Source organism: Acinonyx jubatus, chromosome D1 (genome assembly GCF_027475565.1).
Source record: "Acinonyx jubatus isolate Ajub_Pintada_27869175 chromosome D1, VMU_Ajub_asm_v1.0, whole genome shotgun sequence".
NCBI classification, from domain to species: domain Eukaryota; kingdom Metazoa; phylum Chordata; class Mammalia; order Carnivora; family Felidae; genus Acinonyx; species Acinonyx jubatus.
Genome location: NC_069390.1, coordinates 27367007 through 27379279, shown reverse-complemented (window position 1 = coordinate 27379279; position 12273 = coordinate 27367007). Strand labels below are relative to the sequence as shown.

Sequence of the window (12273 nt, the reverse complement as noted above, 5' to 3'; positions counted from 1 at the left end):
TTGTTAACCCTATTTCGCTTGTTGCCATGGCTGACAGGAATTCCAGAACCAATTTGTTGCCTGGATTTTGGAACCCTATATGCAAAAGGCCCCTATATCATGCATATATTAGCTACATGCTAACCATCCCCCTGGGGTTGTCTTTAATCCCCCTGGGCTTGTACCCTGACATGGGTTTTGTAATTAATAACTTTCCGTTTTATGGTATTAAATGTAATTTAGAGGGCAGCTTAGATTCTTTCTGGAATAAGACCACATAAATATTTAATTAATTTGTTCACAGAGTCATTGAAAAGTGACTTTTTTTTTTTTACTTGTATAGCATTGGTATTAGGGGCTAGATTACAGTATACTCAATTAGGACCTTTTTGGTTGTGAATCGAAGCATATAAGGCTTAAACAAAAAGAGGTGATTGGCTCATATAACTGAAGGGTTCACAGCATATTTCCTTCAGGCCCAATTTGATTCAGGTGCTTATATGATTTCTTCATGAAGTTCTCTCTTTATACCTTGGTTTTGCCCTGGGCTCGCATCATCTTCAGGACCAGTAGGGTGATCCCTGGCACCTCCAGGTTTGCCTCATCCTTACTGCTCACGGTCTTATGGAACCAAGGTGCCTTTTTTTGTGGCATTCCAGGAAAAATCCTGGGATTAGCTCTCGTTGGACCCAGATGGACTATGTGCCCATTTCTGGAGCAGTAACTGTGACCAAGGAGATAAAATGTCCCAATTAAGTAGGCCTGGCTATGCCCACTCCTAGAGCTTGAGCACACGAATCCAACTGGAGAGAAGAGGTGTTTGCCTGAGGAAATTATGGTGCTGCCATAGAAGCAGGGAGAATGGATGCTGGGTGGGCAAAACACCAGCATTCCATTCCACTAGCATTTTTTTTAGGTCTGATTAGCTAAATGGATTGTGGCAGGAGTGAGTGGGAAGTAAGAGATAAGGCCAGAAGTCACAGGAGTCTAAAAGTAAAGGGGTAATGGGAAAGTGCCCCCTGTAGGGGCTGCTTGTACTAGGGACAAGGCATGACTTTCAGGGAACATTGACATGACCTTAGCTCAGGCCTGTGAACCTCTTCTTATTTATGAAGCTAGTTTTAAGCAGCCACCAAGAATGGTTACACTTTTCTTAACTATAAAAATGAGGTTATTAAAGAAGACAAAAAAAGAAGGACAATTTGTGCTTATGAATTGGAAGACTTGATATTGTTAAGATATCAGTACTGCTAAGAGCGATCTACAGATTCTGTGCAATCCCTATTAAAATCCCAGTGACTTTTTTTTTTTTCAGAAATAGAAAAACCCATCCTAGAATTCATATGATTCATTTGGTATCTCAAAGGACCATGAATAGCCAAAACAATCTTGAAAAAGAAAAACATAATTGGAATTCTCATGCTTTCTGATTTCAAAACTTACTACAGAGCTACAATAATCAGAACAGTGTGGTACTGGCATAAATACAGACATACAGACAAATGGAACACAAACAAGATTGCAAAAAAAAAAAAAATCTTTGCATATATGGTCAAATGATTTTTGACAAGGGCCTCAAATCCATTCAATGGGGAAAAGACAATCTTTTCAACCAATGGTATCGGGAGAACTGGACATCCACAAACAAAAGAATGAAGTTGGACCCTTATCTAACACCATATACAAAAATTAACTTAAGTGGATCAAAGAACTAAACATGAGAGCCAAAACTATAGGACTCTTAGAAGAAAACAGAGGAGAAAACTTCATGGTATTGAATTTGGCAATGATTTCCTGGATATGACACCAAAAGTATGGGCAACAAAAGAAAAAGTAGTTAAATTGTACTTCAGAATTAAACACTTTTGGGGCATCTCGGTGGCTCAGTCAGTTAAGCTTCTGACATTGGCTCAGGTCATGATCTCACAGTTTGTGGGTTTGAGGCCCATGTTGGGCTCTGTGCTGACAGCTCAGAGCCTGGAGCCTGCTTCAGACTCTGTGTCTCCTCTCTTTGCCCCTCCCCCACTCATGCTCTGTCTCTCTCTGTCTTTCAAAAATAAACAAATGTTTAAAATTAAAAAAAAAACACTTTTGTAGATCAAAGGGCACAGTTGATCAAAAGGCAACCCACAGAATGGAAGACAATAATTGCAAATCATATATTGGATAAGGAGTAAATATCTAGAATATATAAAGAACTTCTACAACTCAAAAACATAAAAACAATCCGATAAAGAAATGGGCAAACAGCTTGAATAGACATTTCTCCAAATAAGATACATAGATCAATAAGCACATGAAAAAATGTTCTACATGACTAATAATTAGGGAAATGAAAATCGAAACCACAATATACCACTTCACACCTATACGCTTCATACCTATTAGGGTGGCTATTTAGAAAAAAGAAAAGGGTTCCTGGGTGTCTCAGTAGGTTGAGAGTCCACTTTCAGCTCAGGTCATGATCTTGCGGTTCGTGAGTTGGAGCTCCGTGTTGGGCTCTGTGCTGATAGCTCGGAACCTGGAACCTGCTTTGGATTTTGTGTCTCCTTCTCTCTGCCTCTCTCTCTCTCTCTTAAAAATAAATAAACATTAAAAAAATTTTTTAAAGATAAAAAATAGCAAGTGTTGGTAAGAATATGGAGGAATTGGAATCCTCGTGCATTGCTGGTGAGCTTCTCAAACGGCATAGCTCTGTGGAAAATGGTATGGTGGTTCCTTAAAAAATTAAACATAGAATTACCATATGATCCAGCAATTCTACTTCTGGGTATATACCCAAAAGAAAGTGGGGACTTGAAGATATATATGTATACCCATGTTCACAACATTATTCACAACAGGCAAAATGTGGTAGCAGCCCAAGTGTCAATCCACAGAAGAATGGACAAGAAATGTAGTATATACATCCGATGGACTGTTATTCATCTTTTAAAAGGAAGGAAATGCTGACATATGCTACAACATGGACGAAGCTTGAGGACATTATGCTAAGTGAACTAAGCTAGTCACACCAGGACAAATACTATGTGATTCCTCTTATAAAAGGTGTTCAGTTTTGTCAAATGAATAGAGTAGAATGTTGGTTTTCAGGGGCTGAGGAGAGGAAGAAATGGAGAGTTGTTTAATAGGTACAGAGTTTCAGTTTGGGAAGATGAAAAAGTTGTGGAGATGGATGGTGGTGATGGCCACACAACAGTGTGAATGTACTTAAGGCCGCTGAACTGTACCCTTAAAATGGTTAACATGATAACTTTATGTGTATTTTGCCACATTTTTTTTTAAAGTTATAACTTACTGGATCCAGTGTAGTTTCTGTAGAAGAAACTACAAGTTCTATAGGCATCTTTGGGATCCAGTGAGATTTAGTTTAGTTGAAAAGCAAAAAATAGAATGTTCACACTGGAGATAATGGTCAAAAAGTTATTTTCGTTATTATTCTTTTAGGTGCCAGTACAGTTGAGTCTTTTGAGTTGTTCAGAGAGAAGCACCTTTATTTTTGGTACCCTGGGAAGGTGGCATGAATACCTGTGGCTCAACCACAGTCCAAAAATACTTTCAGAAAAGAGAGAAAGAGTTGACCAGAAACGTTGATTGAGTGTATCATTAATCATGGGACTACAGGCTCTGTGTTGGAAAATTATATAGCAACTTCCAGGGGTGCCTGGGTGGCTTAGTCAGGTTGAGCATCCGACTTCAGCTTGGGTCATGATCTTGTGGTCCATGAGTTTGAGCCCCACGTCGGACTCTGTGCTGACGGCTCGGAGCCTGGAGCCTGCTTTGGATTCTGTGTCTCCCTCTCTCTCTGCCCCTCCCCTACTCTCAGTCTCTCTCTCTCTCTCTCTCTCTCTCTCTCTCTCTCTCTCTCTCTCTCAAAAATAAATGAACATTAAAAAAAAATTTTAAAAGAAAATTATATAGCAACTTCCACTTATGGGAAAAGTGAGAAATAACAAGAAGGTATTCTTGACAATCTTTTTAAAAATAATGTCTAAAAGGAAAGTTGCAGGGATATTTATGTCTGAACACACAAAGGTCTGGGAAAGACAGGATTATCAGTTGGCTCCCTGCAGGAAGAGAGGTCACACTCAGATAAAGGTAATTTGAAGAAAGTCTAATAAAAGGGACTCTTTGCAGAAGCATGGGCAGGCTCTAGGAAAACCACTTATAGCCAAGGCTATAAGTATTGGGGCCTGATGGGGCAAGGGGAAACAGCAGTTACAGGAGGCAGAGGTCAAAGCTGCCCCCATAAGAGCCCCACTGTGGCAAAGGAGTCCCCGACATACCAGTTCTCTGACCCCACTCTCCTTCCAGTCTCTCACATCCTCCCGAGCTCCTTTTAGCTGAAGCCAGAGGGAAAGGAGCCCACCGAGGTGGTCCACAGTGTCTGCCTTTCAGGACACTGAGCAAAACGTGGGTGGGTGGGTGGCAAGTGAATCCGGAAGGGGAGAGGGCACAGAACAGAACCCAGCACAGAACCCCACACTATCTCACCAAATTAAATAACTTCCTACTGCATCTGTTTTTCAAATCTCATCTGTGGGATATTTTTGTCCATACATTGACCCAGAAAACCGCATTTTCCAGTAATGAGAAAACGGACTTAGACAAAATTCAAGAAGAAAACCACACGATCTCATAGTAATATTCACATATTCCATATTGAATTAATAGGTCACAAGGAAATGTAATCACTCTCAAAAGAGGCTGTTTTATATTTCTGAATTCCTTTTGTCATCAGGTTTAATCACTCTGCCCGTTCGCTAGGGTGATGATCAGTTGTGTAGAAACTTCAAGGTTCCCCCCACATTTAACACAGGCTTTCTCTGAGCAGTTGAGGCCTCTTAGATTTAACATTTCCACGCTCTATTTTGTATTTTCAGAACCATAAATGTAACCTGAGACAATTTAGCCCCTGGAAGAGATACACATACCTGGTTAAAACCCGAAGTCAGACTATCTGGGTTAGAATCCTGGCTACATAACTTACTATCTATTATCTATGTGATCATGGGCAAGTCTCTTGATCATTCCGGGCCTCAGTTTGCTCCTCTGTAAAATGGAGCCATAGCTGGTTACACTTCATGGGGTTGTGGTGAGAACCGAATGAGATCACGTGTCCTCAGCACAGTGCCTGGCACTCAGCCAGCAATCCATAAATGACGGGTATTTGTTATTCTTGTCTCTTCCTTGCTTTTCTTCACGTCCCTCTCGTCACTGCCCTCAACTTCCGCTTAAACTTCTCCTCCCAGGGCTTCCATGAAACAGACCTTCATCTTATTTGGCATGTCTCCCTCCCCTTTCCTCCTGTGTCGATTCAGATTGTGAGCACATCCAATGCCTCCCAGACAGTCACCTTGGTGTACGTGGTGGGCAATCGGAGCTCCTTCCTCAACGGCACAGTCGCCAGCAGCCTCCTCCGCCAGCTCTCAGCTGAGCTGGTTGGGTTCTACCTCACCTACCCGCCGCTCACCATTGCTGAACGTGAGTATGTTCACCCCTCACAGGGACACTGCCTTTTCCCTTCCCCTCAGGTCCCTTCCCCATTTAACAAATGTCTATTGTGCCAGGCACATACTAACTCTTTTATCGTGAAACAACTGAAATCGGTGATAAACGGGGATTGAATTGATAACAAGTATATTGCACACTGAACAAAAGCATTGGTTAGGTGCCTTTACAGTTCACATATCTTATGTCATCGAATCCTCACAAAGCACCCTATAGTAGTACAGAATGCGCCCCACTTTGCAAAGGAGAAAACTGAAGTTCCAGGAGGTGTAACAAGATGCTCACTGTCACAGCTAATGAGACATGGAACCTGGGGCTTGAACCCAAACAGTCTGCCTTTGAGCTTACAGTAACTGCCCTGTGGGGCGTCTGTCCTTGTGGCCTTCTGGGTTGCTATGGTTTCCACCCATTTGTGTCATCAGCAAATGTTCCCGGGCCTTCAGCCCTTGCCCTGGCTATAGATAACATAATGCAACTCATTTGCAATCAGCATCGTGACTTTACTGGATGAAGTCCCCATAGTCAGTCTTGTAGCCTCCTCTTCCTCTAATGTTTCAGTTATATAATCCTCATTACCATGCAGAAGGCATAGACTCCAAAGACAGTGCAGCCTACATTTTGTACCCAAACACTTACTTGGTAGCCAAAGGAAGTCAAGATTTGTGCTCTTAAATGTAATTGTTAATACATTTCTCAAGGTCATTGGTCAAGTTTTTTTTTTTTTAACTTTCTGTTTCCTTCTGTGGTTGCATTTGATACTTTAAATAAATGAAACTGTGTATGTGGATGTACTTAGCACACAGTAGCCACTCAGAATTGTTTTGAGTGTTTAAATGGCAAGCTTTTGCGAATTTCCACATAGTAAAGAAAGATGACTCTGAATTTTGTGGAAAGGACAATGTCATGAAAGATGGCATTATGTCACATGGCAGCATGTGAAGAATTTATTTTCTTTCCTCTTGATATTCTGATAATAGCAACAACTAAGATTTATTGAGCACTTACCATGTGCCAGGCTCTGCGCTAAACCCTTTACATGAATTAGCGCTTATGGCCACCATACCTTCAAAAGAACCAGGACTATGTCACAAACATTTGGCTAATAATAAACTTAGTCCTTGACACTGGAAAAATCCATTCAAGAGAGGATCATTTCTAAAAATATTAGTGATGGTTGGATAGTTTTTACAAAGAATGTTATAGTTAAGACAGGTTCTAGCTGTGAGTTTTGATAGTGAAGATGTTCCACTTAGGAAGGTTCTGATGAAAAAGTCAGAAGAGCAGAAATTTACAAACCCTAAAAACCGCTTCATCTGAAAGTTAGCCCTTTACTAAGCATTTTACTTTTCAGAACAGCGAAATAGTTTTGGCCTGTATATCCTGGAGTTCCTAAGAATGATAAAGCTGAATTTAGTTGTTTGATATTTTATTATGTATGTCCATTTTCCTAAGTAATATTTACATATAAAAACTGTGAAAGTAACTTGGTGTGTTTCTTATTTGTTTTAGCACTGGAATATCCCAACCTTGATATATCGGAAACAACCAGAGACTATTGGGTAATAACAGGTAATCTCTTATTTTACTCCCCCTTTCCTCTTATCAGGTTGCTGTGTGTTTTTTTAAACTACATGTCAAAAGAAGTCCCCAAAACGAAATAATATAATAATAATAATAATAATAATAATAATAATAATAATAATAAAAACTGCATGCCATTCAGTGATAGAATCAGCATCTTTTCTTTGGTCCTGTCTTTGTTTTTTTTAAATAATTTTTAAAGTTTATTTTTCTTTATTTTGAGAGACAGCAAGGGGCGAGGGGCCGAGACAGGGAGAGAGAGAGAATCCCAAGCAGGCTGTGCACTGCCAGCATAGAGCCTGACACGGTGCTCGATCTCACCAGCCATGAGATCATGACATGAGCCGAAGTCTAGAGTTGGGTGCTTAACCGACTGAGCCACCCAGGGGTCCCTCTTTGGACCTGTCTTATAAGTCAAGGAGTTACTTCCATAGCGCCAGAAATGGGTAAAGTAAGCTAAGAAAAGATATCATATGAAGGTGAATATTAGGTAACCATTCAAAACAGCAAATTGTAAAGTCCCATCCACTGCCTCCTCTTTGTAAAAAGTAGATAATCAGAAGGTATGACAGTAACCTGTGGATGTTTAGGGACTGTCCCTGGGAATAGTTGTTTATTTAAAGATGGTAGGCCTTTCTGCAGTGCCCTACAAAACCCCAGTGAAAGGCTGAGGAATGCTAGGCATGCATTTTTCTCTTTCCTCGGCACACGCCCCACACCTACACTGATCCTGGTGGAACCCAGTCGTGTCCTGACAGTGAGGGCGAATGGAAGTAGAAGGGAGTTTGGGTGACATTTTCTTTTTTTCCTTGACATTTCCCAGCTGAGCTTTATGAAACAGCAAAAAACTTGTTTGTGTTTTTCCAAAGCCAGACAGTCACTCTGAAAATCTCACAGAAAGCAAGGATTGGGAGCAAAGAGAGAAGACAGATATTTGTGGGAGAAAGTGACCAGCCCAGCTGTACATGGAGTGGGGAGGGGAAGGGGAAGGTATTAGCTTGGTAGGGACACCATAGCAAAGTACCACAGACTTTTGGGGCTTCAGCAGCAGGAATTTATTTTCTCATAATTCCAGAGGCTGGCAGCCTGACATCAGAGTGTCACCAGGCTTGGTTTCTTCTGAGGCCTGTCTCCTTGGCTTGTAGATGGCCATCTTTACTTGGCATCTTCCCTCTGTGTGTGTCTGTGTCCTAACCTCCTCTTCTTCTTCTTTTTTTTTTAAAGTTTATTTATTTATTTATTTTGAGAGAGAGATTGAGAGAGAGAGAGAGAGAGAGAGAGAGCACAAGAGTACAGGTTGGGGAAGGGCAGGGAGAGGGAGAGAGAGAGAATCCCAAGCAGACTCCCTACCACCAGCACAGAGCCCGATGTGGGGCTCCAACCTGTGAACCATGAGATCGTGACCTGAGCCAAAACCAAGAGTCAGATGCTCAACTGACCGAGCCACCCAGGCACCCCCTAAACTCCTCTTCTTATAAGGACACCCATCATACTGGACGAGGGCGCACCCATATGACCTTATTTTACCTTACTCACCTCTTTAAGGGCCTCATCTCCAAATACAATCCCATTCTGAGGTACTGGGGGTTAAGACTTCAACATATGAACTTTGGGAGGACATAATTCAGCCCCTAACACGGAGAGAGGAAGATCCTACAAGTTGTGGAAGTTGTGCCTGGGCAAGCCGGTCTGAAACCTCCCTCCCTTCTCCCCTGCCCTATTCCCTCCCTCACCTGCTGTCCCAAACCAGCAGTAGACAGGTTGCTGCCTAGAATCCTGACAAAGGAGCACACTGCCCTGCTCAATGAGGCCCGCTCCAGACCTCTCCGAAATGGCAGAAAATCACATTGCTTTCTCCCTGGTAGATCCATGGATATGCAGACATTATTTTACCTGCTAAGAAGACAAACTGAAGAAATCTGTTATTTAAAAATTTTTATTTATTTTGAGAAAGACAGAGACAGCATGGAGGGGCAGTAGTTAGAGAAGGAGAGAGAGAATCCCAAGCAGGCTCCATGCTGCCAGCACAGAACCAGACGTGGGACTCGAACACATGAAGCTGTGAGATCATGACCTGAGCTGAAACCAAGAGTCAGGTGCTTGGGGCGCCTGGGTGGCTCAGTCAGTGGAGCATCCTACTTCGGCTCAGGTCATGATCTCACGGTTTGTGAGTTCGAGCCCTGCGTCGGGCTCTGTGCTGACAGCTCAGAGCCTGGACCCTGCTTAGGATTCTGTGTCTCCTCCTCTCTCTGCCCCTCCCCTGCTCATGCTCTGTCTCTCTGTGTCTCAATAATAAAAAAACATTTTAAAAAATTAAAAAAAAAAGTCAGGTGCTTAACCGACTGAACCACCCAGGTGTCCCAAGAAATCTGTTTTAAAAGAATAAAAATGGAGTTTGTACACGAGAGGGAGATGATATTAACCCAGCAGTGCCATTTTGAACCAGCAGGTTATGAAACACTTCCAGAAGCATGTTTACTCCAGCAGGAATGCTGCTCTTTACCTTGCAGACATCTCTCCTAGTAACTGTAAGCTTTATGCTAAATGGTAACATATCTGCCCTTAAACACCAGCTGCCCTGGACAGCTTCCTGTCTCGCCCTTCCCTTATGTACCCGGATCCTGCCCTGACTCTGTCTGAGTGGCATAACCTTCACAAAACCATCCTGGGACTTCACCTCTTGCCCACTCAGCTGTGTAACCCTCATTTATTTATGTTGTTGCTGTTGCTGCTGCTAATCGGAATACACAGTGGCCTCTGTCACTGTGTTTGGGGCTGGTTGGCCCAGTTAGTGCCCATGGGAGGGGAGAGAACCAGCTTCAGGATGGCCCTCCTTCCTTCTCACCAGCTCCCACCAGCCTTTGACCATCATTTATGGGAACTAGGATGAAGATAGCTTTGTTCATCGTGCTCCGAGGCACATCCCCTTGAATAACCACTCTGCCCTTTGCTCCCAGATGTCCGTCAAGGGTACTGCATCTTCTTTCCTCATTTGCAGCAGCTCAGAGGATGGGGAACAACTTTCCTTTCCATAGTTGGTATTATAAAACCCTGACATGTTTCCATCTGCTTCCCCACTAAATTTATATTAAATATGTTTTTACACACTGTTCATTTCTCCTTTCCCTGAGCACGGGTCCCTCGTGGCTCCGTTAAGGTGATTCCTGCAGTGCCTCCCTCTGTCATCCGTGGACCTTGTGGCCAGGATTGTGTATATGAGGCAGGACAGAGATGCACAGACTTCATATTGCTGCCTCACAGGGGTCAGAGCCCATCTTAGGTTTATCCACTTGTCTCTGTGGAACCCACTAGTCAAAATATCCCAGACCCAGAAGGCTTATGATTTCTTCTGGTCTTAGCCCAGCTGCTGCTAACCATAGCATGTCCTTGAGCACGTCACTCAGGCCCTGTGGGCGTCTCACTCTCACCTGTGGAATGAGGGGAAGATAGGAGCTGAGCTGTCTGGTTCTTTTGGCTCTGAATGTATGGGATTCAGTTACACATAAAACAATTCAATATAGGAAGCTGAATCAGGCCGACCTGATTGCTGGAATTTTAGAGCCCGGTGCAGTTGTAAATAAAGAAGGATTAGGAAACCAGTGATGTAACAGCCCCTGAATCTTCTGGACCAGCTCCTTTGAACACAGCTGGGGACTTGCTCACGTCCTCTGAGCTGAGTCAGTGGTGGCTAAGGGTGAGTGGCCAGGACCCTGGCTGGTGTGATGGGCTGCTGTCCTCGTGGGCACGTGTGCCAGGGTCCAAGACCCCCTACTGCTTTTGGGTCACTGTAGGAGATGTGGTCTCATGCCCCTTTCCAGGCCCTTCGGGCAGGTGAAGAAGACTGAGAGCCTGGGGCCTGCCATAGTTCTCAGGGGGAAGGAAAGGAGCCGCAGTCCTGGAACATAGTTATTTCTTCGTCTGGGAAGGATGTGTCTAGCAAGAAAGGGGCACATTTGAGCAACAACAACAGCCAGCATTTATGGGCCTCCTCTCTCGTACCTTTTAGCACACCCCTCGAAGCATGTCTCTTCGAAAGTGTTGTTCCCCATAATGACACAATCAGGAGTAGATTATGATCCCTGTGTATTCAGATGAGGGACAAGGGTCCAGAGGAACTAAGGGACTTGCCCAAGAGCACTCAGTAAGGGGGCACCAGGATGCAAACCCGGACCCCCCCTTTCAACCCCCAATTCTTCAACAGCTGCCAGGGAGGGACACATTCTCTTTGCAAACAGAGCAGTGAGGCACATGGGAACTGTCCAGTTGTGGGTTCCATGTAACTCTTTGGGAGGTTCCCACAGCCACCTGCAGTGCCCTGAAGATTGTGGTTTGTTTTTATTCTCCCTCAATTAAAAAAATTGGGGTAAAATAAACATAACATGCAATGTACTATTTTCACCATTTTTAAGTGCACAATTCAGTGGTATTAAGTACGTTCACAGTGTTGTTGTAGCCATCACCACTATCTATTTCTGGAGCTTTTTCATCACCTGGAGGCTTTGACCATCCCTTTCTTTGATGTCTGTCCTTGCATCATCACTGGGCTTCCCTTAAAGTAATCCGTGATGATGCCCTTTGACTGTCCTGTGTGCCCACTCTTACCCTTGTCTGGTAGTCAGGAGAGGCCAACTTAGAAGTAGTTTTTCAACAGTGGTTTTATAATTTTACTAGAGGATCATCTTTGAAGCAGTAAGAACGAGGGTTCTGCTATCTGGGGCCAGGAGGTAGGCGGCCATTCCTCAGCCTGACAGCTCGTCAGGAGGGATTCCAAGGGGCCTCTTGGGGACCCGCTGCAGAAGGAGCAGTGCAGGTGTGTTTTATCTTTGCAGGAATTCTGCTGACAGATGAGCTGAGAGTCCCTCACAAGGGCCCTGGAAAGAGAGCTGCTTTATACCCTCCGTAGGGATTATTTAGCATTTGTGGCTTCAAAGAAGTAATTTCTGAGACTCAGCTGTGGGTTTTATGTTTCTCTTGATCGGTTTCAACATCATTCTCTGTATCATGTTGTCATCAGTCACTTGTTCTGGCCCCGTACAGAATGTACCCATAACAACAGCTCATTATTTATATTCAGACTATTTCCATATCCCTGTAGATGGGTGGTCTTAATGGCCCTTGGCTGGACTATGGTAGTACAAACTCTGTTACATGAAAAGTCTTGTATTACATTCCCAGCCCATGATAAGTTTTCATCTCTTTGAA

General features: G+C 43.4%; 1 protein-coding gene across 1 annotated transcript in view; it reads left to right on the top strand.

The window, feature by feature from the left end:
• KIAA1549L (KIAA1549 like) overlaps positions 1-12273 on the top strand; it is a 266162-nt gene that overhangs the window by 160518 nt on the left and 93371 nt on the right. Inside the window, exons 7-8 of the mRNA XM_053203322.1 lie at positions 5301-5463; positions 7000-7059. Of these exons, the coding sequence (XP_053059297.1) occupies positions 5301-5463; positions 7000-7059 (223 nt within the window). The remainder of the gene's footprint in view (positions 1-5300; positions 5464-6999; positions 7060-12273) is intronic.